General features: G+C 43.0%; 2 protein-coding genes and 1 long non-coding RNA gene across 8 annotated transcripts in view; 2 read left to right on the top strand and 1 right to left on the bottom strand.

The window, feature by feature from the left end:
- Positions 1-27,873, top strand: part of LOC127054338 (uncharacterized) — a 788,041-nt gene that overhangs the window by 297,920 nt on the left and 462,248 nt on the right. The window lies entirely within an intron of this gene.
- Positions 1-27,873, top strand: part of TMEM254 (transmembrane protein 254) — a 67,863-nt gene that overhangs the window by 26,693 nt on the left and 13,297 nt on the right. The window contains exons 5-6 of one of the 2 annotated variants that reach the window (XM_050960360.1): positions 2,998-3,191; positions 3,976-4,549. The exons of the other annotated variant lie outside the window; for it this stretch is intronic. Coding sequence (XP_050816317.1) covers positions 2,998-3,191; positions 3,976-4,005 — 224 coding nt within the window. The 3' untranslated portion in view covers positions 4,006-4,549. Of the gene's footprint in view, positions 1-2,997; positions 3,192-3,975; positions 4,550-27,873 lie in introns of those variants that run through there. 2 annotated transcript variants of the gene reach the window in all.
- The window catches only part of LOC127054182 (L-threonine dehydratase catabolic TdcB-like), a 67,537-nt gene continuing 48,519 nt past the window's right edge, over positions 8,856-27,873 (bottom strand). For all 5 annotated transcript variants that reach the window (XM_050960172.1, XM_050960170.1, XM_050960171.1 and 2 more), the window contains 7 exons: positions 27,187-27,352; positions 24,979-25,075; positions 23,845-23,920; positions 22,101-22,226; positions 18,605-18,772; positions 17,461-17,518; positions 8,856-9,560 (listed from right to left, as the gene is read on the bottom strand). In XM_050960172.1, coding sequence (XP_050816129.1) covers positions 9,462-9,560; positions 17,461-17,518; positions 18,605-18,772; positions 22,101-22,226; positions 23,845-23,920; positions 24,979-25,075; positions 27,187-27,352 — 790 coding nt within the window. In that variant the 3' untranslated portion in view covers positions 8,856-9,461. The remainder of the gene's footprint in view (positions 9,561-17,460; positions 17,519-18,604; positions 18,773-22,100; positions 22,227-23,844; positions 23,921-24,978; positions 25,076-27,186; positions 27,353-27,873) is intronic.

Below are 27,873 nucleotides of genomic sequence, written 5' to 3'. Positions count from 1 at the left end.
CACTCTCACTCATGTCAATGAGTTACCTTTGTTCAGATCACAAGCAAGCATATTGTTTTCTCCTGCATATCATCAATGTAAAAAACCCAGGTGATGGGGCCTGGAAAGGCGCCAATGAAATTATCTCTTGAAGTGCAAACATGGAATCATATTTACTGCTGTTATTTTAATTAATTGATCCAGATTTGCTACTTTCACTGACAAAATCTGAAATGAAGATAATTTTTGATCCAGGTTACACTTAAATCAAGACTAGCTACTGGTGTGTATAACACTTATGTCATCAGTTCATCCCCTCTGGAGGACAGGAGTTAAAACCTTACCCCATGTGCCTGGAGACACTTCCTCCCCATAGCATAGACCTCTGAAGACCAGAAATCTGAGGGGAAGATTCCACCACACCCTGTCCCACAAGGTGGGAACTAGGTGTGCATGCAAGAAGAATGTTTGGGGAGGAGGGACCTGGCAAAGAGCACTTTGAGGCCTAGTGATGGTAAGAAGGCCATTAATAAGCTGCAGTTTCAAGGCCGGGCCGCCCAGAGGATTCAGGAGGCCTAGGGCAAAGCAGGGGAGCTGTGGTGCTTGTACTCACCTGGCAGTGGTCCAGGTCTTCGGCAGCACTGAAGGGCCCCCTGGTGCCAAAGTGCCGCCAAAGATCTGGAGCGACTGAAGGGCCCCCCACCGCTGAAGACCCGGACTGCCACCAGTCCAGGGCTCAAGGGGCATTTCGGCAGTGGGGGCCCTTCAGTCGCTCCATGTCTTAGTCAGCACTGAAGGGCCCCCTGCCGCCGAAATGCCACCGAAGACCCAGCCCGCTGCCAGGCCAGGGCTCACAGGGCCCCTGTGGGGCCCAGGGCAAATTGCCCCATTTACATCCCCCCACCCCCCAGGTGGCCCTGTTTCATGGAAAAGATGCCAAACACAAACTTTCAAATCCAGCAATCAGGTTTGATTTTAAGGGCTATCTTGCCAACAAGAAGGGCCAGAAACCTTTGGTTTAGCTGCTTGGGGTGAAAGCTGAGAGTAGCACTTACTTCTAAATGGTTTAACCAGGGCCTAGAGTCTTCTGCCATAGGATATAAGCAATGTTCATCCAAGTGAATGAGAGTCAGTCCTATCCTGTGCCAAGAGAAGACTACTCCTGAAAGATACGCTTGGTCAGGAATGGAGCTACTGGAGTTAAAAAGATTCCAAGTTTAACAGTGAATGGCTCTAAAGTTAGGCACCTGGCTTTTCTAAGAACATGTACAGACACTAGTTACCATGTGACAAAATTCACTCAGATGAGGACGGCCAGCCTAGGCCCTCTGCTGCATTTATCTTCAGAGGATTGCAGAGTAATGCAACAGTACTGCTACTTGCAAAGCAACCTTGCATCTCCAGTGTGCTGTGAATGGGGTCTTTGTGCTAAGTCAACATGGAGAGTGGCACTGCAGATGAGGCCATTTATCCAGATCCAGTGGCCCAATCACTCTGTGCAAATGGTAGAAGAGTCCCTTATGTCCATTCCATAGGCCTGAGAAGCAACCCTGTCCCAGCTCTGTGTTTGGGGATGGGGTTAGATGTCCCATCCCTACCATAGTTCACTCACAGGGCTTCTGCAAATGGGCTTTAGGTGGATGAAGCGAATTTCACGTCACCCATTGAGGACAACTGAGCAAAACCAGTCTTCAATTCCTGATCCAAGGGGGGTTTGGAACTAACAAAACTGTTTAGTACTAACAGCACATCAGAGGGTAAATAGTCTTTCACTACTGAGATGACATGTTGTGATTTTAACTAAAAAAAAAAGTAAATATTAGTCTGATGGAATGTTTGCTTGTTTTTACAATTTGTGGAACTAACAAATTTTAATATGTTTTAACCAAAGTTCCTGTAGGGTACTTAAAACAATGCATACTAAATATACTCCTTTAAATGAAAATGTAATATGTTAGACATTGCCTTGACAATCCCATTGTATTTCAGAATACAAAACAACAACAACTGGTTGCACAGACAGCTTATTATCCTCTCCTGTTGCATACATTGATTTAAGTATTCAGAATGACTTTTACCTATGTACATATTTCATCTTAGCTTTAAAAACCAACTGACCTGCAGTGAAAAAGCACTGTAGTAGCATGGAAATCAACTCTGGTAATCATTTCTTTAACAGATAAGGAAAACTATCAGGATAGCAAAACTATGAGAAACATGTTAATTAGTCAGTATAACAAGATAAAACCACACCCATGTTATGTGTGACCTACATTCAATAACTTGTCGACAATACTTAGGCCTGGTCTACACTATGATTTTAGGTCGAATTTAGCAGCATTACCTCGATTTAAGCCTGGACCCGTCCACACGACAAAACCCTTTGACTTAAAGGGCTCTTTAAATCGATTTATTTACTCCACCTCCAACGAGAGGATTAGTGCTGAAATCGGCCTTGCCGGGTTGAATTTGGGGTGGTGTGGACGCAATTTGACGGTATTGGCCTCCGGGAGATATCCGGAGTGCTCCATTGTGACCGCTCTGGATAGCGCTCTCAACTCAGATGCACTGGCCAGGTAGACAGGAAAAGGCCCGTGAACTTTTTAATCTCATTTCTTGTTTGGCCAGTGTGGCAAGGTGCAGGTGAGTGCAGATCTCATCAGCAGAGGTGACCATGATGAAGTCCCAGGATCACAAAACAGCTCCAGCATGGACCAAATGGGAGGTATGGGATCTACTCGCCATATGGGGAGACAAATCCATGTTAGCTGAACTCTTGTCCAGTAAACGAAATGCCAAAACATTAGAGAAAATCTCAAAGGGTATGAAGGACAGAGGCCATAACAGGGACGCAAAGCAGTGCTGCATGAAAATTCAGGCGGTAAGACAAGTCTACCAAAGAAACAGAGAGCCAAACGGCCGCTCCGGATCAGAGCCACAAACATGCCACGCTGCATGCCATGCTAGGGGATGCAGCCACCACTACCCCAACCCTGTGCTTTGACTCCATCAATGTAGAATCATGCAACACAGAAGCGGGTTTTGGGGACGAGGAAGATGACGAAGAGATTGAAGATAGCTCACAGCAAGGAAGTGGAGAAACCGGTTTCCCCAACAGCCAAGATATGTTTCTCACCCTGGACCTGCAGCCAGTAACCCTGAACCCACCCAAGGCATGCGCCCAGACCCTGAAGGCACAGAAGGGACTTCTGGTGAGCGTACCTTTGTAAATATTACACTTTGTTTAAAAAGTAAGCATGTTTAATGATTAATTTGCCCCGACATTCGCGGCCCGTGGAATGTGGCATTCCACTGCTAGTGGAAAAGTCTGTTAACGTGTATGAGGATGGAGCGGAAATCCTCCAGGGACATCTCCATAAACCTCTTCTCGATGTACTCCCAAAGCCTTTGCAAAAAGTTTCTGGGGAGGGGAGCCTTATTCCGTCTGCCATGGTAGGACACTTTACCACCCCCCAGGCCAGTAACACATACATCTGTTAGTCCAGAAGGTGCCACAGGACTTTTTGCTGCTTTTTACAGATCCAGACTAACACGGCTACCCTTCTGATACTTGACACATAGTCTGGAATCACTGCATAACAAAGCATGGCAGCGTATGGTCCCAATGTTTGATGGCATTCAAACAATATCCATTCTTTATCTTGCTGTGTTATCCTCAGGACAGTGATATCATTCATGATCACCTGGTTGAAATAGGGTGCTTTTATTAAGGGGACATTCAGAGGTACCAGTTCCTGCTCAGCTGTGGCTGAACAGAAATGTTCCCCGCTGTCAGCCATGTGGTGGGGGGTGGAGTGATGCGTGAGTGATCTCACGCACCAAAACAGCAGGCCCTCGATACAAGAGGCAAAATGCGACCTTTTAACGAAAGCACACGTGCTGTGTAATGTGAACAGCAAGATTTAACATGAAAGTGTACGCATTGTTCTCTAAAATGTGTCTTTTTAACTACCACTCTCCCTTTTCCTCAACCAGCTGCAAATGTTTCTCCTTCACAGAGGCTAGCGAAGATTAGAAGGTGAAAAAAAATGCGGGATGAAATGTCCTCTGAGCTCCTGCTGTCCTCCCACATTGACAGAGGATAGCAGAATGCATGGAGGCAGACAACGTCAGAGTGTAGGAAAGCATAATATGAACGCGAGGAGAGGTGGTGGGCTGAAGATGATAGGTGGCATCAGCTTGCTGACAGAAGGCAAGAGTCGATGCTCAGGCTGCTGGAAGATCAAACTCATATGCTCCAGCGTATGGTTGAGCTGCAGGAAAGGCAGCAGAAGCAAAGACCGCCATTACAGGCCCTGTGTAACCAACAACCCTTCTCCCCAAGTTCCATAGCCTCCTCACCCAGATGCCCAAGAACGCGGTGGGGGAGCCTCTGGCCACCCAGCCACTCCACTGCAGAGGATTGCCCAGGCAACAGAAGGCTGGCCTTCAATAAGTTTTAAAGTGCAGTTTGGCCTTGTCCTTCCCTCCTCCCCCACCCCTCCCAGGCTACCTTGGCAGTTATCCCCCTATTTGTGTGATGAATTAATAAAGAATGCATGAATGTGAAGCAACAATGACTTTATTGCATCTGCAAGCGGTGATCGAAGGGGGGAGGGAAAGGTGGCTAGCTTACAGGGAAGTAGAATGAACCGGGGGGTAGGGGGTTATCATCAAGGAGAAACAAATAGAACTTTCACACCATAGCCTGGCCAGTCATGAAACTGGGTTTTCAAAGCTTCTCTGATGCGCATCATGCCCTCCTGTGCTCTTCTAACCACCCTGGTGTCTGGCTGCACATAATCAGCAGCCAGGCAATTTGCCTCAACCTCCCAACCCGCCATAAATGTCTCCCCCTTACTCTCACAGATATTGTGGCACGCACAGCAAGCAGTAATGACAATGGGGATATTGGTTTCGCTGAGGTCTATCCGAGTCAGTAAACTGTGCCAGCGCGCTTTTAAACATCCAAATGCACATTCTACCACCATTCTGCACTTGCTGAGCTTATAGTTGAACAGCTCCTGACTACTGTCCAGGCTGCCTGTGTATGGCTTCATGAGCAATGGCATTACAGGGTAGGCTGGGTCCCCAAGGATAACTATAGGCATTTCAACATTTTCAATGGTTATTTTCTGGTCTGGGAAGAAAGTCCCTTCCTGCAGCTTTTAAAACAGACCAGAGTTCCTGAAGATGCTGCACTGAAAAGTACCCTTTTTGGTTTATGTACTCGCTGGCTTGGTGCTCCTGCGCCAAGATAGGGATATGGATTCTATCACCCCACCACACAGTTAGGGAATCCTACTGAAGCAAAGTCATCGACTATGACCTGCACATTTCCCAGATCCATTATCCTTGATATTAGCAGATTTTTATTGTGTGGGCTGCTTGGATCACAGCAACCCCCACAGTAGATTTGCCTACTCCAAATTGATGCCTAACTGATCAGTAACTGTCTGGCATTGCAACCTTCCACAGGGCTATCGCCACTCGCTTGTGAACTGTGAAGGCTGCTCTCACCTTGGTATTCTGGTGCTTCAGGGCAGGGGAAAGCAAGTCACAAAGTTCCATGAAAGTGCCCTTACACAGGTGAAAATTTTGCAGCCACTGGGAATCGTACCAGACCTGCAACACTATACGGTCCCATCAGTCTGTGCTTGTTTCCTGGGCCCAGAATTGGCATTCCACAGCATGAACCTGCCCCATTAACACCATGTTGTGCACACTGCTGGGGCCCATACTTTGTGAGAAGTCTATGTCCATGTCTCTGTCCTCATCACTCTCGTCACCCCGCTGCCATCACCTCCTTGCCTGGCTTTGTTTGGCAGGTTCTGTTTCTGCATATACTGCAGGATAATGCCCATGGTGTTTACAGTGCTCATAATTGCTGTGGTGATTTGGTCCCAGTGCTTTGGCGTCTGGGCTGAAAAAAAGGCGCAAAATGATTGTCTGCTCTGACGGAGGGAGGGGCAACTGACAACATGGCTTACAGGGAATTAAAATCCACAAAGGGGGTGGCTTTGCATCAAGGACAAACAAACAACTGACACACAGAATGGCCCCCTCAAAGATAGAACTCAAAACCCTGGGTTTAGCAGGCTATTGATTTCACGGAGGGAGGAAGAGAAGGAGGAACAAATGAATACAAAACAAATTGGGTCTATTTCTTGTTTTGATCCATTCCATCTATCTTTTACATCTTAGGCTGGCAGCAGACGGTGCAGTACAAGTGCTAGCCATCCTCATCTCCTGGGTGCTCAGCAGAAGATGGGAATGGACCTGGCTGAGTCACTCCCATCTCTGCCCTGGTGCCCCTGACTGACCTCACCGAGGTTGGCTAAAAGAGCACCCAGGAGTACGACAATGACGGCTACCGATCGTAATAGACCATTGCCAAAAGGCAATGAGCTGCTGCTGAGTAGCAATGCAGTCCCATGTCTGCCAGCACCCAGGAGACTTACAATGTCAGTCAGCTGTGTGAGCTCCATGCTTGCCATGGTATGGCATCTGCACAGGTAACCCAGGAAAAAACATGCAAAATGATTGTCTGCCATTGTTTTCATGGAGGCAGGAGCGAAGGGAGGGGCCTGCCAACATGTACCCAGAATCACCTGTGACACTGTTTTTGCCCCATCAGGCATTGGGGTCTCAACCCAGAATTCCAATGGGCAGCAGAGACTGCAGGAACTGTAGGATAGCTACCCACAGTGCAATGCTCCAGAAGTCGGTGCTAGCCTTGGTACTGTGGACGCAGTCCGCCGACTTAATGCACTTAGAGCAGTTTTTGTGGGGACACAATCGACTGTATAAAAACGATTTCTGAAAAACTAACATCTATAAATTCAACCTAATTTCGTAGTGTAGATATACCCTTAGACAATTTTATTTTACTTGCAGCCTTCTTCTGGAAGGCTGAGCATCTGCAATACCTATTGACTTCCATTGGAGTTAAGGGTGCTCAGCACCCCTAAAAATCAGGCCCATGGTGTCTCAGGTTGGCCATCCACGCATTCAGACACACAGAATCAGTGGTTGCTACTGAAAATTTTGGTTGTAGGGTCAAATTCTCTGCTCAGATATAAACATGCAACTTCCACTGAAATCAAGAGGAGTTTTGCCAGTCTTACTGAGGTGAAGTTAGACTCTTATTTACGTTTTACATCCCATGAGCCAAATTCTAGATGCACACAAACTCTTCAGCTTCCAAGGGAAGTCATATGGAGGCATCTCCAAGGACAGAAACTGGCCTAATGGCTGTCTCTTAAAATGGTTTGAAGTCTTGTGACCAGGGAATATGGAGCTGTAGTTGATAGTTTGAGATTTACAGGATGATGAATTCAAGTGTATAAGCACTCAGTTGCCATCTGTGTATTTCTACAATCAGCAAAAAGACAGCAACACTCTGGGGCATGTCAGTAATTTTTAATTTTAATGTGCAAATAAATATGGTTCTAGAAAAATAACAGAACACTGAACTTTCATATGAAACTCCAGGGGTGAGATCCTCACACCTAGTCTCCCTCTTTTAGACTGGATAAAAGAGCCAAAGCAACATAAGGGAGCCCTAAAAGTCCTATGTTACCCAGCACAGACACTGCAAAAACAGCTCTACGTCCGCTCTCCAAGGAGCGCCTCACCAGCCCTAGAATAGAGCGCTTACAGGGGGACGGGGGCACAGCATTGTAGAAATTCTGGGCAGTGCTGTAGTCCATAGGACAACCCTGGTTAGGCTGCTGTAACTTACACAGGTCTCAAAGCTGTCAATTATGCTGTCAGTTTCCAGCTCACAGACTAGCCCACAATCATGAGGGGGCAGAGATAGCAGTAAGTCACCAGAGCCTTCTCCCCCCAGGATGCGAGTTCTGTGCCGCACCTCTTAGAGACAGCACAGACTTTTACACTCATAACACAGTGTGTGGGGTAAGTGTATGGGCAAGCACAATGCTCTTCAAACAACTAGAGGGGGATAAAAATGTCAGGTCAGGCGAGCCATATTTTAATTGTAATATAGAAATGTATATGGTCATTACAGGGCTCCTATTACTCCCTTCTTCTTCAGCCCCTGCAAACAAAATTGGCTTATACTGTATAAGTCCTGGGCATCTAAATAGGGGGGGAATGCCAAGTGACTTCAGGGGGCTTTGGATTAGGCCCTAATATGGCACAAACGCAAAAGGTCCATTTTACCTATTTAAGTCCTAACTGGAGCAGCTGGAGGCAAATGTGCCCACATTGGACTATTGGGTTCATTCTGTTTAATTTTAACCAATGGAAAGATTTTGGTTGAAGCCATTATAGCTCAGCTTGACTTGAAACACATCCAACTAGAGAGGCAACTGGAATACTTAGGCTCAGCAATAGACTCCAGCTTTTTCTAACTAAAGTCTCTCCTCATCTCATGGTGCTCATTTATTAATAGCTCTCTGGTGATGGTTATGTAACAATTGGTAATCAAGGACATTCAGTTCAATGCATTCCTTCTTAATTGCATTAGTGATTTGCTTAAGACTTGTGCTTCCTCTTCTCCTGGAACAGCCTTTGCTTATATATAAGAGCTAGTTAATAACTCTTAATGTTATACTTAATCTGTCACGTGAGCTGGATAGATTCTGTTTTGAGCAGATTAAGATGAGCATTTGACTTCTAAGCACAAAATTCAAGTGCAGAGGTTATGGAGGGGGAAATATACTCTCCTAGGTGAAACAAACATTTTATATATTTGTTGTGGTAAATTCCCATAGGATAGAAGAAACGCTTTGTTCCTGTTTGATGCGTGGTCTAATCACATTAAAACAGCCTTTTATAATCACAACATTTTTAGGAGCCACATCCATACAAACATGATCATCTTCTCATAGGAAAAATGCAAACTGGTGTTTTCCTTTTCAACAAAGTCTCTTTAATGTGTGTTATTAGCCTTTCCCCTTCTTCCTCCCACCCCTGAAAGTGAAAGTATTTTGTGCAGACATAAATTCACCTGTATAACTGCCAAGGCAGACTCAGCAGATGAAGTGCTGCCTCTGGCTTGGAAAACAAAGTGAGCATAGTAGTAATATGTGAAAAGCCAGCAGAAGGAGGATGCATTGCTTACTAAAGCAGCGGGCACCAAAATCTGAAGAGCGATAAGAAAGCTGCATTATGAACTAAAGAAAAATGTCCTCTTGCTATTTACTTATTGAACACGCCAGGATTCTACATCCCAGTCAAAATCCAAACAGCCACTTGATAACTTAGTAATGAATTCCAACACAAGCAGAGGCTATCAAGCTCTCCTGAGCTAATCTAATGCTTCAAGTTCTACTTGATTTCAAAAGGACAGTCACTTTATTGCGAGCAAATCAATAAATCAATTGATTCTGTAGCTATTTGCTAACTGTTCAGTTTGGAAAGATTTATGCATATTTTGTTATTGGTGCCTCAAGTTTAGCTTTCCATAATGTGTTGGTTAAAGAACCTCAGCATTTTCCATTGCGCTTTGCTCATCACCGTTCCGTCCACATCATTGTCGGGTAGCGTTCCAGGAGAGCATTTCTGAGATGTGCCGTGTGGATTTTGTCTCTAGTCTCTATAATGCAGGTGACCTGGGAAAAGAATTAGGAACATTCTTGAACTGATGACAACATTCTCAGACCACAATGGTATTTCCAACTAAGCCATAAAATGCATTCATAAAGGCTAGATGATCAATCTAAGTTGAAAGCTTCTGGACCCTGCACTCCCTATCTTATAGCAATGCTATAACTTTCTCCAGTCCTCAGAAACAGAATGTTGAAGTCCTCCCTTGGTCCCACCTGTCTCCCCAACCCATCTCCCCTTTACCTCCAAAATTTTTGACTACAGGCTACTCCACAGGCATTGACTTCCTCTCTTCTGACTCTGCCCTTTCCAGTAAACTGCCATGAAATCACCCATTACCACCTTCTGGATGAATCTCTGTTCTGTTCTCATTCCCATGATTTGCCTATCAACTTGGCTTCTTCCTCGCTCCTCTTCGATGCTTACTTCTCTAAGTTTCCATGATTCTGTACTATCATGGCTCCTTCACTATCTCCACTGGACACCCCTTCTCCTCTCTCCTGCTTTTCTCAGCATCCTTTAGGGATCTATCCTCAACCCAATATTCTCTCTACACTACCTTGAGTGACTTCACCTGCTTACATGGTTTGTTACCATGTCTCCAGTCCTCCACTCAGTCCTACATCTCTTGGTATCTCTGCTGGACATTCTGCTACTAATTCAAATTAACATGGCTAAACCAAACTCCACATTTTCCCTCCCACTCTCCCCCCCCACTTCCACCAGTATGTTAACAATTCTCCTATTTTCCCAGTCACCCAAGCTCATAACCTCAGTGTCATTTTCAACTCTCATCTCACTCATCTTGTCCAGCCACTCACATCTATGCTGTCACGAGATCCTGTCAATCCTGTACAAGCATCCTGAAATCTTTCTGCTCCAGTTTAATACTGATTTTAATTCCACCTCCCTCTAAACTTTGTGGAAGGTGAGGCTTGGCTGGGAAACTGAAATCAAAACCACCGAATATAGTTCATTCTTTTATGGCCCATGCTGTCATGAAGAGCACCAACTACCTTTTACAATGTACTGTATAGAACTAGCTTGCATAGCTTGTAAGATGCTGCACAACACTGCGCAATTTAACCTAATGGAGAAGTCCTCTCACTGGCACATAGCAGTTTAGGGGAAAAAATCTCTCTGCTATTCCAGAAGAGATGTGGTTAATATATGTTACATTTTGGATGTAGCCATTTTTAGAGGACCTTCAGGGGTTTATTGATTACTCTCAGTCACCAGTGACTACGCAAAAAGTACAGCTTTTTATATTACAGCTATAAGAAATAGATACTTTCAAGGATGCAGGGAGACTAAAAACATTATCTTTCAGCCTATCATCTGAAAAATGCTCACAGTGAAATTCCGAAAATCAGACCCTTGAGCATTTCATACTTCCCCAGCATAAAGTTTAAAATAAAAAATAAAACACTGAAAAAAGCCATTTGAATGGTGAGACACCCCAAAACCCAGCTATAGTCTGTGCCAAGTGGCCCTGAGCTCATTTTTATTGATTATGGCTTCCCACTAACGAACATGATCTAGGAATTATTTTGAAGAAGTTCTGTGGCCTGCTAGACTAGATGAGCACAATGGTCCCTTCTGGCCATGGAATCTATGAAAAGCCATGAAATGAAGCATGATTTATTACCCACAACTATGTGCCTCAGTCTGAAGATTGCTTTATTATTTTTCCCCTTTAGAACATACAACAGGCCTACAAGTAACTGGAGATGGAGGGTTTTTTTAGAGCAGCGTTTTTCAAACTGGGGTCCATAAGGGCACTCCAGGGGGTCCACAGGCCCCGCTGATCAACTCCTCCCCATCCCTCCCAGCACCTGCTGCATGATGGGGAGCAACAGGTGACTTAACATTTTGCTGCCAGAAAAGCAGAGAGAGATTGATTGGCAAAGTAGCATCTATAGTCTATTATTATTATTAGCTTCCACGTTTGGCTGAATTAATTCCTGTGAAAGTTGGATGGACAGAAAACTAAACAGAACTCAGGACACTATGAAGAAGTGCTGCTAGAACCCTCTGTGCTAAACTGCCATCAGTGTAGACCTTCTACTCCTGGTGCTCTGATGAGTTTGCCAGTCCTGTCGGTTTGTGTTATGGTTTTTGTGAGGAGGACAGTGTTCACAAGAAACCAGAGGAGGCCAAACTTTTTTTTTTCTTCCTGGAGCCAAGCAGGATTCTGATCATCCATATGCTGACAAGCTATGGATCTGTAGCAAAGCCTTGAGTAGTCCGGAGTTAAAAATTACATTTTCCTTCAGTATTGTATTACTTCGATGTTGTTTACTTGCTGCCTTTTTTGCTCCAGTACATGGTCTATGAGACTCATGACATATCTATTTGGGAGAAATATGCACCTAGACTAGAGGAGTATTACGGATGTGCATGGAATAGATTTCACTCTCAGTAGTATCTTCTGTATCATAAAAGCAGCAAAGAATCCTGTGGCACCTTATAGACTAACAGACGTTTTGGAGCATGAGCTTTCGTGGGTGAATACCCACTTCCTCAGATGCATGTAATGGAAATATCCAGGGGCAGGTATATATATGTGTGCTAGCAAGCAAGCTAGAGATAACGAGGTCAGTTCAATCAGGGAGGATGAGGCCCTGTTCTAGCAGTTGAGGTGTGAAAACCTCGATGCCAACTCTGCCCACATATCTACACCAGCGACACCATCACAGGACCTAACCAGATCAGCCACACCATCACTGGTTCATTCACCTGCACATCCACCAATGTAATATACGCCATCATATGCCAGCAATGCCCCTCTGCTATGTACATCGGCCAAACTGGACAGTCTCTACGGAAAAGGATAAATGGACACAAATCAGACATTAGGAATGGCAATATACTAAAACCTGTAGGAGAGCACTTCAACCTCCCTGGCCACACTATAGCAGACCTTAAGGTGGCCATCCTGCAGCAAAAAAACTTCAGGACCAGACTTCAAAGAGAAACTGCTGAGCTTCAGTTCATCTGCAAATTCGACACCATCAGCTCAGGATTGAACAAAGACTGTGAATGGCTTGCCAATTACAGAACCAGTTTCTCCTCTCTTGGTTTTCACACCTCAACTGCTAGAACAGGGCCTCATCCTCCCTGATTGAACTGACCTCGTTATCTCTAGCTTGCTTGCTAGCACACATATATATACCTGCCCCTGGATATTTCCATTACATGCATCTGAGGAAGTGGGTATTCACCCACGAAAGCTCATGCTCCAAAACGTCTGTTAGTCTATAAGGTGCCACAGGATTCTTTGCTGCTTTTACAGATCCAGACTAACACGGCTACCCTCTGATACTTGTATCATAAAAGTTTAACTATAACATTGTTTTCCTTGGGTAAGTGGGATCATGCACAGCCTGTTAATTACAGCCACATTTTTAAGTACATAAATCCAGTGTCAATTGAAGGAGAATGGGCTGGTGGGGACATCTGTGCCTCTAGTTAGTGGAATTCACCACATGCATTGGATATTGTTAAGTCATCCCTGCTACTCTTGTACCAGTCCGTTATCTTCTTCCCAAGTGGAGAATTGTGTGTGCAGGGCAGTGCTTTGGCTTGGAAGGGTTTTCTTTTATACACGCGTGCTGCTCTGTGTTTGTATTGGAGAAGGTGGGTTAGAGAAATGCACTTAGAGTGGAACGTGGGGAGATTCATGATCATCCTTAGTTCCTGCAGCAGTTTGTTCCATAGTCTTGGACCAGCTCCTCAGAACGTCTGTTTCCCACACAGAGGAACTTTACCTTTATGGCACATTCCATTGTGCCCAAGAAGCCAAGTTGTTGACCACACTCCATCTTAGAGTGTTAGGCTGTTTCTGAATATGCCAAGCCCTGGCCATCGAGCATCTTGATGGTAAAGAACAAGATCTTGAGCCTGACTCAATCATATTCTCCCTCTAAGACCTCCCCCTCTCTCACCCTTCAGCACATGCTTAGGCTTACTGGCAAACTGCTTATCCCCACCACTGTAAATCACTCCCTCTGAACACGGACCCCCTTCTTTGCCCTGACTGATCCATGAAGCAAGCTACCGACGGAAAGCCACAGCCCTTCTAAAGTTCTTCACCCGCTGACTGACTTTCAGTCATGCTAAAGAAGAGTCTGCTCCTCGATTGCTAGGAGATTGGAGAGGAGGAGGAGGAGGAGGAGGAGGAGGAAGCAGCAACTCACCCAAGAAACTGCTCAATGTTGGATACGGGGAAATAGTTGGGAGGAGAGAAACTCAGGACTAGATTGCAATGCTTACCCAAACTGAATAGTAGCTTGTGCCACAAATAGTCCATTTACTTCCACAGGGCTACTCTTGGTGGACAGCAGTATTCAGCCTAAGGGGATCTGAATCTAGCCCTCAGTGAGTTAGACTGATTTAGAAAAGGAAGCAGCTGTGAAAAGCAACCACCAGCTGATCAGGGAAGCAGTACTTTGCCCTCTGACTAGGAGATATCTTCCAAAGCACAGACACACCCACCTCTACCCAGTCTATAAGCCCCCAGTAATGCAGGCCCATTTCTCCCCTGGGTCTGACCCAGACTTCAGCTTGCTATTGCTGATTGTCCATCTTTCTTCAATGTCAACACAAACAGGAGGGGATTGCTAGATTTTTTAAATGATTTGGTAAGAGTATATTTTTATATATTTAGAACCTGTAAGATGTTCCAAACTGCATCAAGTGTGAAGCAGGTCATGCCAGTATGTTAGCACCCAAAGAGATCAAACGCATTCCTTTGGAAACTAGGTGGATATTTGCCTTGTTTAATCATTTCAATAGCTCACCCCACCATATCAAAAATGGAGCAATCAAATCAGCTGGAGGAAGCATGTTAATAGTTTCCACTCATTGACGTTACTACAATTTTGCTGCCTACACAATCATGAGGCTTTAAGATTTTGCATATTTCTTACTGTAGTTCTATGTTGTCACGGACCATTCTCTTCTGCCCTGGATCTCCTTCCCCAAGCTGCCACTGAATTTTATAGACCCACAGACACACACTTTGCTGTCCAATGTGGAACCTAGGCTAGGAACAGTGGGGAAAACATTCCCTTCTCCCTCTCTGAGTCCCAAAGTGGTCACCTGGACCCAGCTCCTCAAAAGCATCTAGGCACCTAACTCTGAAATACCAGAGAAGGGAGAGGGACTAGGATTTTCAGCTCTCAGAAGAGATCTGTGGCCCTCGTGCATAGAAGGGAAGGAATGGCAGAGAGGGGTCTGAGGAATGGGATAGTCTTTCAGGTCTAGAATCCATGTTTGCAACAAACTCACAAAAAATAGCTCACTACCATCCTCTATAAACAAATTCTGTAAACATGAGGTGAACATAAAGAAAAAATACCTTCAGGGAATTGCCCGTTCCTAGTTGTTTCTAACCTGCCAAAGATTATTAACAGGTGAAAAATCTTGTTTTTCAAAACTACCAACTTCAACATGACCTGGCTCTTGGTGACGCTGCTGTTGCTGCCAGATCAATGATCTGTAATCTACTGCAAGACAAAAATCTCACTAGTACAGACCATCTAAATCAGAGGTGCAAATCAGAAGATGTTCTTGCACATTCTAAAAAACACAAGCAGCCAATCCCATTTCATAGGTCATCTCATCAAGTAATTGCTGAACCTCATGAAGCCACATCATCATCAGCAAAAGAGTAAGGAGATTTGTTGTCCCCCTTTTCAATCCTGCTTATTTTCTTCAGCACAATCACATTGAAAAAAGGTAAATCCTTGTGGGATTGGGGATTTAAGCACATGTTTAGAGTGCTTTGCTGAAGCAGGAGCAACACAGGAAGAAAAGAAATACAAAGTATGTGCAATGTGGGTGAATTAATGTTGCTATGAAAACCTAACTTTTACTTTTTGACTTCTGAGAATTTACAGTTAGAACCTTAAAACAAAAGTTTTGGCGTTGAGTGCTACAAAGGAAAAAAATCCAGAACTACTAAATTTGAGGATTAACTTTAATGCATTGGATTAAAAAAAAACCCTCAAAACATTTTGGGATATTTTGGTCTGGATCCCAACTTTGCAGCTCAGGTTTATCTCTAATTGTATCACAAACGTATTCCAGCCCCTTCCAGTACTGTTAAAAATCATCATCAGGATCATTCAGTTTGTGAAACGCTTTGACCTTTAGATTAGACAGGCATCCAAATCTTGTTGCAGTACAACTGAGAGTCTACTGGAATGGAAAGCCTATGAGAATAGATCATGTTTGAAAGCAGACATGAGCAATGGCACACTTTTTTTGGTCAGAGAGTATATTTGGTTTCAATATTCTGATGCACTAGCCCCATAGAAAAGGTTGCAATAGACACAAAAACTCTTGTAGCATTTTCTGCCAAGAAACTAGGAAAGATGATCTAGTACAACTTATTTGGCAACATAAATAAGTGGTAAGCACTATTTCATGAAAAGCTAATTGAGAAACCTCGAGTTCCAAGAGCAGCAAAATCCAGCTTTCAGTTTAAAAAATATAAAACATAAAAATAGGAGGGGCTTTAAAGATGACTCCATATTGTCCAATTGAAGAGTAAAAAATTTCAAAAGTACCTAAGGCTCCTAGAGCTCAGATCAAACGTATCCCATTGATTTCAGTCACATCATTCAATTGTGTGTGACAGTGAATAATGATTGAGGCAAGGAATGAGTAAGAATGACTCTACAGCCTGGTGGTGAGAGGACTCATCTAGGATGTGGAATACCTGCAGTCAAGTCCCTGCTCCAATAACTCTTTTTTTATACAAAGTGGAATAGCTTCAAGAGAAGAGATTGAGATGCATAGAATGGAACACATAGACAGAAGATATTTATACATACAGAGAACATGAAAAAAAGTGAAAGTATACATACTTTCACCTTTTCATGTTCTCTGTATGCATCTGAAGAAGTGAGCTGTAGCCCACGAAAGCTTATGCTGAAATAAATTCGTTAGTCTCTAAGGTGCCACAACTACTCCTGTGCTTTTTGCGGATACAGACTTACATGGCTGCTACTCTGAAAGAAGAGATTGAGACTATCCCATAGCCCCGGGGCTAGGGCGCTTTCCTGATATGTAGGAGACTCCTTTTCAAAACCCTTTTCCCCATCAAGCAAAGGGGAAAAACTAAACTCTCGTCTGCCACATCCCCTATAACCACTAGGTTAAAAAATAATAATGAAGAGAGTGGCACCGTTACCACCACATTCTCTGGCCATTTTGTGCCCTTTAAAAATACCCAGAACAAAACCTTCAGGTCAAATTAAATGTTTGATCAGAAATGGAATTTTTTCAATTGGCCAACATTTTCAGTTCATCTAGAACAGACTGTTCCATTGATTTATTTTTCAGAACTGCCAGCAAGCCAAAAACAGGAAAATTAGTGCAGAACTGAGGTCCCACCTCTGATCAAAGATTCCATAACACTTGGCCTAAGAATAGCAGTGTTAGCTATACAGGGGGTCTTGGCCTAGTTCAAGTTTGGGTAGGAACATTCAAACTACATAGATTCCTCCTGAAAGTTCAGCTGCATGCTCTTGCTCATCAGTTCCAGTCCAGAAATGTTATATACAATGTAGCTCTGCAGTACCAATAGCTTCAGTATTTCACCCAGAACTGTCTGCATTTCAGTGATAGGAGAAGCTACTCGTGGATTATTTATATGCCTGTTAAGAACACAGTGATTAAGTTGCCCTATGACACACAGTACTACTGGATTATCTAACATCCTGCTTCCAAAGTCTATATTTTCTGCTGGGTGGCATTACAATGCCTTATCAATCCACATGATTATGTGAAGATACATGAAGGCAGAAGAGTCCTAACTTCTCTATAATTACAATTACAGCCAAGTTTGTGAGAGGACAGTACTGCTGAAGTGACAAACTGCATTCCCCCCCTTACCTTAATAGTGAAGAGATCAGATATCACAAACATGTGTTCTTGTTTGATGTCCAGCACCCTAGAACAAATCAAGAATAAATTAAAGAGCAGGGCAAATCCTTGTCATTGCTCAAACACTTACAGAAAGCATTTGACAATAAAATTCATGCAGGTATCATTGGAGGAAAGAAGGGTGATGTACTTCAAACCTTATTCATATGCTGAAATAAATATTGAGTCATAGCAGAGGCTGTTCACATCCCTAAAATGCTTTTAGTCCCGTAGCTACTGGCCCTTCATGACATCTGCTGCACCACTGTCATCCTATTACCATTGCACTTAAATCAATGGATTGTTAGCACATATCTGGGAAATTTATAGCAGCAATCAAATGGATATGCACAGTTGGACCAAAGTGCAAGAGCTGGATGGGAGCAACCAGGAAGAGAGATAATATGCTAAAATTAGACAGCATTGAAAGACCTTGTAGAAGTTTAACCCTGAAGAGATTTTTCCAATTGAATTCTCCATTGCATTTCTCCTTTCATTTCCCAAGTACTCCCCCACGGAGTCATTTGGCCTGCAAGTTTTGTTAGCACTTCACCAATAGATATGCCTTTGCTTTTAACAACTATGTATTTTATTTATAGGGTTAAGGGCCAAACTTAGCTTTTGTATGTGTGCACAGGACTTGCATTTACATCAGAAGGCAGGATTTGCCCTGTACTCTATACGGTTTCATGCTTTGAGAAGCATTTAATATAGAGATTAAAATGACTAGGAGAGAAACTAGCACCATATGGCTCAGAAGGCAATTCAAATTTGTTTTAATAAAAGTAGAGGCCTTGCAATGACTAGAAGCAATGAAATTCTACATTTCAACATTGATGAGCCACCCAGAGCTGGATAGTTGTAGATGTATTATGGAGGGCACATACCAATGTTCCTTCCGCGTGTGACAGGGAAAGGTTTTTGACAGAGGCTACAACAGTGCTATATACATAGATTCCCTGGGTTACTTTAGTCATTTGTGTAAACCACTGGATTACTCCCTTTGCCTTCAGCTGTCACTTATAAGCATGCAATAGTCTTTAAAAACACTGAGTCCATTGTGCTATTTTCTCAACAATGTAATACCGGCTATAAATACAGGATTCTGAATTACCTCACTTCCTCCCGAGTCAGTATGTCCAGTAGCTTTGAAATAGCTCCTGGACAATCAGAGAGAAGGAGGGAAAATTTGCAGACTCTGCTGTCAAGGGTCAGGGCACGATCTATGCACTGCCTCATCAAAGGTAGCTCCAAGTTACCACTGCATACAGTGATTGCAACTCTGAAAGACAAGAGCAAACAGGGACTATTTCCTTCTTGTTTATGCAAAGACATTCCTGTAGAATTGTCATACTAGAGAGTAATGCAGATATTTCAGTAACTGTATTGATACAGTATGCAATATCCACTTTTGCCTTTTGCTGCAGCTGCCCTCTCCTATTACTTTTCAGATGGCGTATGCTTCCATATTACCACATGCCACGATCACCTCAGCTCTCACTAGCTAAAGGCAGAGTCCGGTCAGTACTTGGACGAGGGACTTCACAAGAGAAAAAACACGATCCAGGAAGTGGTGTTGACAATGTAGATGTTCTTCCCTTGGAGCCTATACTGGCCAAACAGGGTGTTGTAAATGCTGTCTGCTGCTGGAGGTGGCTGCATTTCTTTGGTGTGAGAGATGCCACGTACACGCCTTCCAAAGTAGTGCGAGATGCTTCCAGATGAAAGGCATCATGTAAGTGTACATTCATTATATCCCTGCCTTGGAGGGGAGCTCGCTCAGTAACTCTCAGTCTGGAGTTTTTCCACCAGTGACGTTCCAAGAGGTGCTCCTTTTCCTGCTCCTGTCTAAAGAAAGGAGCCAATGCTCCATAGAGGACATGGGAGTAAAAATGTCTGTGCTGTGTCAACATTAGCACTTCTACTGTTATAAGCAGTGGAGTTGCATTGGTGTAAGACCAAGACAGCAAGAGGTGCTGAATATGCTCAGTGGGGATATATTTATTTCCATTCAATATTTTGTTTTCTCCTCATTCAATGGGCAGTCCCAGGTCCTATTTACTGCACACTATTCAAACCCTTCTCTCAAGACAGAATTACCAATTTCCCCATGGGAATTTCTATGGTGCTCATCACTATGGTATCACACATCAAGCAGCAGCTCATAATTAAACAACAATACTCACATTCATTTTGAAAACTTCTCACTGCTCTTCAAAGGTCATAGAGCTGTAGTGTATCCTGAGCATCTATCAGTCCAGAGCTGGGAGGGCATTCCAGAGCCCCAAGGACCCTTATGAGAACACACAGTCGGCCACACCCTCTCTATTATATCAGTGCCTCTGTTGATCAGACCTGTGGCAGTGTCATAGGGAGAGAGGTGGTCTCTCAGGCTACCTCTTCCCTATGAGCTAAGGGTGTGATTTTCCTGCTCACATACACATCCTCACACTAGTTCTCATCAAGCGAGCATGAGTATAAATAGCAGCTGGCCACAGTAGCGCAGGTAGCTTCTGTGGAAGCATGGCTGAGCTGCGCTGAGTAGGTACTCACTCGTTTGAGGCAGGCTTGTACTGGGCATGGCTCAGCTGTGCCTCCGCTGCCACTACCCCTGCTATTGCACCTACATGCCAGCTCAGTGAGAACTGGCACAAGTACATCTACATGAGCAGGGAAATCACACCCCTACCTTGTAGCATAGTTGTAGCTTGTGAGGCTCGTCCCGGGCTAGTTAAGGCTTTAGAGGTCTTAATGTTGTTACAGTTTAGAGTTCTGTTTAGTAAAATACTGGGATGATGATTTGTACTGACGTAGTGCCTAGGAGCCCCAGACGTGGTCCAGGGCCTTATTGTGCTTGGCACTGTTCAAAAAGGGAAGGCCTCTGCCCTAAAGAGCTCTTTGCAATCTAAGGAACAACAAAGAGTGCAAGGTAACAACGAGCCAGTACTGGTACTTGTGATAAGCAGTGGTCTCAACACCCTAGTTGCCTGACCATTGTCCAGTATTTTCTGTAGGCAATTGTGGGACTGAATATCCAGACTCCCCAGATCTCATCAAAATACCAACTGATGTTGTCAAGTAAAATGAATCAATAACTATTAAGAGACCCCCATCTAGCAATCGCAAAGAGGTATTAAGCCCAGCTCAGTGGAACTGCCCCTCTGAGAGTCACTGTCAGGGACTTCAGTAACAGTGAAAAAGCCCATTCAACATTTGGGTGATGTGTTCAAGATGCTACATAAAGGCGGGAGGGATAGCTCAGTGGTTTGAGCATTGGCCTGCTTAAACCCAGGGTTGTGAGTTCAATCCTTGAGGAGGCCATTTGGGGATTGGTCCTGCTTTGAGCAGGGGGTTGGACTAGATGATCTCTTAAGGTCCCTTCCAACTCTAATAATCTATGATTACATCTCATCATAGTTCTGCAGACTGACCACAGAGAGGTTAAGGGCCAGATCCTCAATCATATTTAAGCGCCTACCTCTATTGAAATCTAAGTGATTTGTTTGAAGTCACACATTAGTCTATGGCACTGCTAAAGAAACAGAACTCAGATCTCCTCACTCCCAATTCCAGGCTTCTTCTCTTTCACTACAGTCTCACTCTATTTGAGTTTATTGCACTTCATCTTTTCTAGGCGCTACTCCGTAATTTAATTGCTAGTATAGTACAAGGTATGCTAGGCTGCTTCACTCAGCCGATAATTCTCTTGTTGAGCCTACAAAGTGACCAAAGACAGAAGTTTTGTCCAGAGGAGATCCCACACAATAAAAAACCAAAACTGAAATAATCCACACATGTTATGGGCTCCACCATGAGCTTGGGCTCAGCCCTGCAAGGTGTTGAACATCCTGACCCAGATCCAAGGCAGCATTTACACACATGCTCATTTTTAAAACACATGTCGAATCTCACTGATTGACGTTGGGGCCAGAGTGCTCAACATCTTGCAGAATTGTACCCTTTGGATCAATTTGTTTCACTGCATTGATTGTTACGGACAGAGGTGAAAGTGGGCCGCGTTGGGCTAGCATACTGGTAAGAAATGGCCATCGGAATGGGCCCATATGCAGCCGACTGCGCTTTAATGTTGCTGCCCCTTTTGCCTCCCCCCAGGCTGTGGGAGGTGGCAAAAGGGGAGTTGCCCCAGGGCCCAGTGATTTAAAAGGGCCTGGGGCTCCCAGCTGCTGCCATCGCAGCAGTGGCCAGAGCCCCAGGCCCTTTTAAATCACTGCTGGAGCCCTGGGTGGTGCAGGCCTGGCCGTGCTGAAGGGCTGGCTGGAGGAAGCTGACCCCCAGCCCTGTCCCTTCCACCTGAGGCCCCTCCTCTTGTGGGGGCCTGGAGCCAGGCCCCTGTACTGATAAGACTTTTAAGTTACTTTTGCCCCTGGTTACGGAGAATTTCAGCTGAAGGTCTGGCCCTCTTTCCCTCTCTATTTCAGCAAGTTATCCCTAGTGCAGCGTCCAACTGACAGTAGTGGGTGCCTCAACATTCAGAATAAAGGAGAATAAGAGACCCCTTTCTGTCTGAGAAGTAGAGTGTGCACTCACTCTCTTTCATGTGACTTCCTTGGTAATCTCTGTTTGCAATAGCTGGTTTATAGATGCCGCACCTTTTACTCTTTAACTCTGGCAGCTTCCCAGCAATTAAGGCTGCAAGTCCAATAGCCCCTTCTGCATCCACCATGGCTCTCTCAAACTCCAGCAACTGCAGCATGGAAATTAGAATGTCCTCTTCCCTGAAGGCAAAAGGAACTGTGTCAAAACTGAATGAAATATAGAGTGAATTTAAAAGAATTAATGGGACGAGACAAGATATTTATGTATTAAGGGATTCCTTTGGTCCTTGGTGGGTTTATTTAGGACTATAGCATTATGGGAAACTGTACTGCTAGCTGTGAAAATAGGTCTTGACCACATGCTGTTTTTTGCAAGAGTAGAGGCTTTAGCCTCAGCATTCTGGCTAAATACCCGGTTGGATATGTACATCCCACCTACCTAAATTGCTCCTGCTGTTTGACTTGGGTAAGTTGTTTTCCACTGGTTGTCCTGCACTGTTGTATAGAATTGCTGTATGTTGTTAAAGGGCTGTTCCCACACCATGAAGGTGACCAAATTTAACTAATGGGTGAAGTCCTTACTCACATGCGGTAACCCTTTTGCTACCCTGGGACCAAACATGTCAATAAGAATTGTAAGAAAGGGCTTGTTTATAGCATCTGATATTTGGATAAAAGGTTTTATGTGTACACGCGCATTTTGCCATTTTCCCACCAATATTCTCTTTTCTGTGTTATTCATGAATTTCATTAACACCCAAATCTTGGCCTTCAGATTATTATTAATATTTGCAATTTATGTTATGTTACTTATATACAAAAGTCACTTGGCATTGTTTCTGTTTGGGTGATTATATAACCCTCACAGAATTGTGTATTTTACAGTAGAATATACAATTCAAAAGTCACCTGAGCGTCATGTTCAATTTTTGTCAATAATCACACTGCTAAATTTGGAGGGCTTGAACGTTCATAGAAAATGAACATAAATGGTTCATGAACATGGCTGAATCTTGATTATCTTAAACATCCAGGAATAATTTTCCCCACTATTCATCCAGCTGTCACTAAGAGAACCTGCACTAGCTCAAGGTAGATAGTGCAAGCATAGTTGCCCCAAAAAAGGCATAGGGGTTGATCCTCAGCTGGCCAGTTTACCCCAGTTATGGATCTGGCTTACATTTCTTCCATGGGTTGATCATATATTAGGTTAAATAGCACTGCATCATCATCTAAACGTCAGCTACAATTCCATACAGTCATCCAACAATGCCTGTTATCTGGAAGAGCCTCCCTTTATTCCATTACCTGTCTCTCCCCATTCTAAATCTCACCTGAAAAACACTTCTCTCCTTTGCTTCTGTGTCTAGATATATATTTTAAAATGGGAAAGAGGTAACTGCGTAAATATTATTTATGACCCTGAAAGTACTTGGGATACAGTTGGTATGAAATACAGCTGAAGGCCATACAGTCAAATGAATGCCAAAGCAGATGGGAAGGTAAATGCTACTTAGTCAGAGATTATCTCCCCATTTAAGAGCTATAGAAAAATCAATAGAAAAACTGTTCCTGACTTCAAAGAGTTCACTCAGGACCTCAGAGCTTGATCCTGCAGTCCCAAGCAGTTGAAACTTCCACTGAAAAATCGATAAGCCATGGAATTCAATGGAAGTCAGGATTGATCAGGCCCTCAGGGAGGAGCCTATATAGCCCCTCTCTAACGTACAACAGTATTTCATTTTACAAATATCCATTCAAGTCAACATCATTCACTACATTGTCCTTCTTCACCTACCTCACGGTAACAACCTTGTCTACAAGCTTCTCAGTCAACTGCAAAGAACTGGTACCAAAGCAAGGTCCACTCACATCTGCAGATTTAAGCAACACATCAAAAGTGAAGCTGGCTATTTAGTGATGTCCAAACTTGCCTAGAGCCCTGGGTTTTTTTTTTTCTTTCCCGGAAATAAAATAAACACAGCATATTGCCATTATGCAGTTTTAAAAATATATTAATTACCTGTTATTTATGTATTCAGATAGAAGTAGTTTGCCAACATGAGACACATAAGAGGCCCCAAGGCCTGCCAAGTTCCATTGACTCCAATGACCCAGTGATTATGTGGTTCTCAATGTGCAACAGCACCTGAATTACATAATATGAGGAGTTGAAAGGGACATCAAGTTTGTGAGGCATAGTGGCTAAGTGAGGTGGTTAAAAAAATGAGAGTATAGAGTAGGAGGGATTATTAACAATAGTAAGAAGTTTGGTTTTGTTATCTCTAGTTCAATTAAGTGGAGGATATGAGATAGTGCGTGGGTTGGGAGGGAGAGATTGTTAAGAAGGAAGTGGAGATTTTTTATGCTCACACAGCTGTATTTTCAGAGGTGCTGACCTTTAACGCTCATTGAGCTTAAATACAGGAGATGCTCTGAAAAAATATCAGCTAAAACAGGGGGGTTTGTTTAAATACGCAGGTTTCTCTGAAAATTAAATGACAAAACCCCAAAACTGGGAACCTCGTTTCCAAATGCTGCTGCCTAGTTGTTTTATACATCTAAGTAAATAATCACTGTATTCTGCCACCCTATGTTGATTAATGTCTTACTTTGCAAGCTATTCCATTGATTTCAGTGTAATAAGGTACTACTAGTTGTGATACAACTGGCAAAATGTGGCCCTAAATAAATACATTTATGTCCCTAAGTGTTCTTTTGTGTATCAAAATGTGGGATCTGGAAGTCTTATTATTGCATCCATGTTGTAAAGTCCAGCTCTGTGGTTTGCTATTAGCAGCATTTATTAAACCATGACATTTCAAATGAGACATTTCACTTCAGTTAGACTTGATGTGGATCAACTGGAAAAGAAGATTCACAGATTGTAGAAATCCATAACAACATTTATTGTCTGATTTCATACTTTTACCTCTATAAAACTGATGGATGCTACAGGCCTCGTCTTCAATAGGATGGCCTATCTTTAATGATTGTTGTAACACAGGGAAACTCTCCGATTCAACACCCTAGGAAAGGAGGAAAAAAATCTGTAACTACTACTATGCAGATCAAGTTACAACAGGAACTACTAACACCAAGGAAACCAATTCTGTAAGAAGTGTGGGCAAAGTTTGTTATCATGATTAGCAACCATTATGAACCCCTTTTGCCAATCAAATTTTAGCTGCTCCCTCGTACTAAAGATAAATTTTGGCCTTTACCAAACAGATGGTTTAGGTTTTCTAAAGAAAAAAAGGAGGGGGGGGGAAATGGGAATTGGTTAAAAATAAAAGTGAACAGAAATGTTTGCATGAATTTCAAAAGGATCAAAACCATTTCCCTACATGGGGAACCAAAACATAGAAGCATTTACTGGTACAAAACAAAGTGAAATTGACTAGTCTAATCCTACTGACACGAGATGGCGGACGAGTTATAACTTTGCTTTTAGTTGAATATTCACCATTTGTTTATATCACAAAAAACCTTTCAGTAGTCTAGGGCATTATTTTAACTGGATAAGGTGGTATGTTGATTTTAATTTATGATTTTACCTTGACAGTGATCCTGCTATGATTTCTCAGTCGCTAAACTCTTCCAAATAGATCAAATTAAATCTCTCATCACTTTAGGCATGAGAGAATAAGCTCATAAAAGGAGTCTGAATTGTTCCTTTTAACTTGTCACCTGATCATAAAAGATTCCTTTTAAACAACATCAAGTTCTACTGTAACGGGAGCAAGCAATAAATAAATAAAAATGTATTTTTAATCCAACAGTTCCTTTGTGTCATAGAAAGAAAGGACAATTAAATCATTGGACTATTACATCTCTCCCTAAGAATAAAACACACTGGCACCAGTTATCTTAATCAACAGGCATCACCTCATTTTCTGCAGGCTTTACATCAAAATGAGGAAAAAATAAGATACATACAAAAACAGGGTGAATTTCACCCTGATGCACAGGGAGAGCACAAGGCCCACATGCCACTTAAGTAGGGCTTAAGCCTTTTGTCCAGGGATGGGGAATAATGGAATAGCATCAATATTATCATACATTTCCAGCCTTGAGTACTATGGTCCTCTGGAGATTTTGGTCTCATCAATGATTCATACCAGTTTCCATTATATTCAGTATAGGTTTGTTTTTCCCTTGGGCCAAGTTCAGAGTTCTATATCCAGGTAAACGCCCAAGATTGAGTAAAACATGACCAAAGACCTCAAGTCTTATTCAATGTTTTTAATATATAAATCTAATTTATCATGAATAATCATCACCATGACCAATATGCAGAGATGGACTAGAGCCTAAAAATTTGGCTCTTGATTCCAATTTCTTAAAATTCAGAGGTGTTTGCATTTAAGTTTAGTTTGGTGTCCATCTTTAGGAACCCTCCAGGTAGTATTTTTTAGAGCTATTATACATTTGTGGGTGGCTAAAGTCATTCGACCTTGCAATGTCAAGCAACCTTGCATCATCCAGAAATATGTTGTCTGCTGTATCCCACCACTTACAATTTCAACAGCTGCTACCTGAAATTTCTACACTAAGAGCCAGAAGGGGTTATTCTGTGTATAATTTGGGATGAATGTTTTATTTTATGGACAAATTTTCACAATAATCCACAGAGACCTCAGTTTTAACCTGAATAAGTTGCTCCTTCCAGGAGGAAAGATTAAGTAATCTCCATTCTATTTTGGGGAACTATCTAGTTGAAGGTCTTTCAAATAAGACTTCTACAGTGTCCAAAGACTTGGAGGCAACTAAAGAAAGACTTTTAATAAGATCACACAGGTTTCAAACAAGCTAAATAAACACTCTTAAAACCATTAAACAGCCCCAAAACAGGTCAGTAAAAACTTTAGATGTGGAGAGTTTGGTCTTATTTGCTTTAAAAAAAGGGTTCCTACATAGTTAACAAAACCCTAAACAATTAAAACAAGAAACAAAGCAGGCTGCCCAAATTCTAAAATAGAGTTCTCATGGAGGATGACCATGGGAACCAATAACCTTGGACTATAGTGTACACAGACTCATTCCCAGTACTTTAGTAGAATACAGAACCTTTCTGAAGCCTGAGAGATCGGAGGATAAGTCTCTCAAAATACACAATTGAAAGGTGAAAACAACTTACAATTACAGCAATGTGTGGGTTGAGATGTTTGAGGGCAGCAGCTGATCCTGCTAGCAATCCACAGTGGCCTCCTGCAGGAAAAATAACTGCATCCAGCTTTGGCACTTGTTCATATATCTCCAATCCCATGGTACCCAGCCCTGACAGGTATATAGCACTGTCCTCCCTAGGGGAAAAGAAAAAAAACCAAGTCATTGCAGAGTTGGGACCTGTTAGCAGTTCACTATTGTGAAGCTATAGTTTATCAGGAAAACTGCATATGGATATATATAGTGTTAGAATTTGCAGGAGGCATTGCAAATACTTCCTGCTACTGGTCAGATCCTCACATACATTGCAGCTATAGATATTGCTGCAATGAACCTTAGCAATCCTGACATTTTCTAGAACAACATTACATTGAAAGGCAACATGGAGCAAAATAATCCCATGAGAAGAAACAGATGCAAGTTCAGCAGTTTCAGCCAGGTCAGCAAATGTTTCAAGATCTCTAAGCCACTTTACTGTGTGCAATCCATCTGAGTGTGACAGGGCTAATGGAGTTCATCCAGGTGAGTCAGTATTAAAGTGACAAGCTGTGCTTTGCTCGACGAATAGGCTGAACTTTCTGCCCCTAGAAAGCCTATCCTGCTAGCTCTCAGGCGACTATAATTATGATCAGGTGAATTCTCCATTGGCATTGCTGGC

This window comes from Gopherus flavomarginatus, chromosome 6 (assembly GCF_025201925.1).
Source record: "Gopherus flavomarginatus isolate rGopFla2 chromosome 6, rGopFla2.mat.asm, whole genome shotgun sequence".
Taxonomy (NCBI): Eukaryota; Metazoa; Chordata; order Testudines; family Testudinidae; genus Gopherus; species Gopherus flavomarginatus.
Note: the sequence above shows the minus strand (reverse complement) of the source record. Positions and strands in the feature narration are given on the sequence as shown.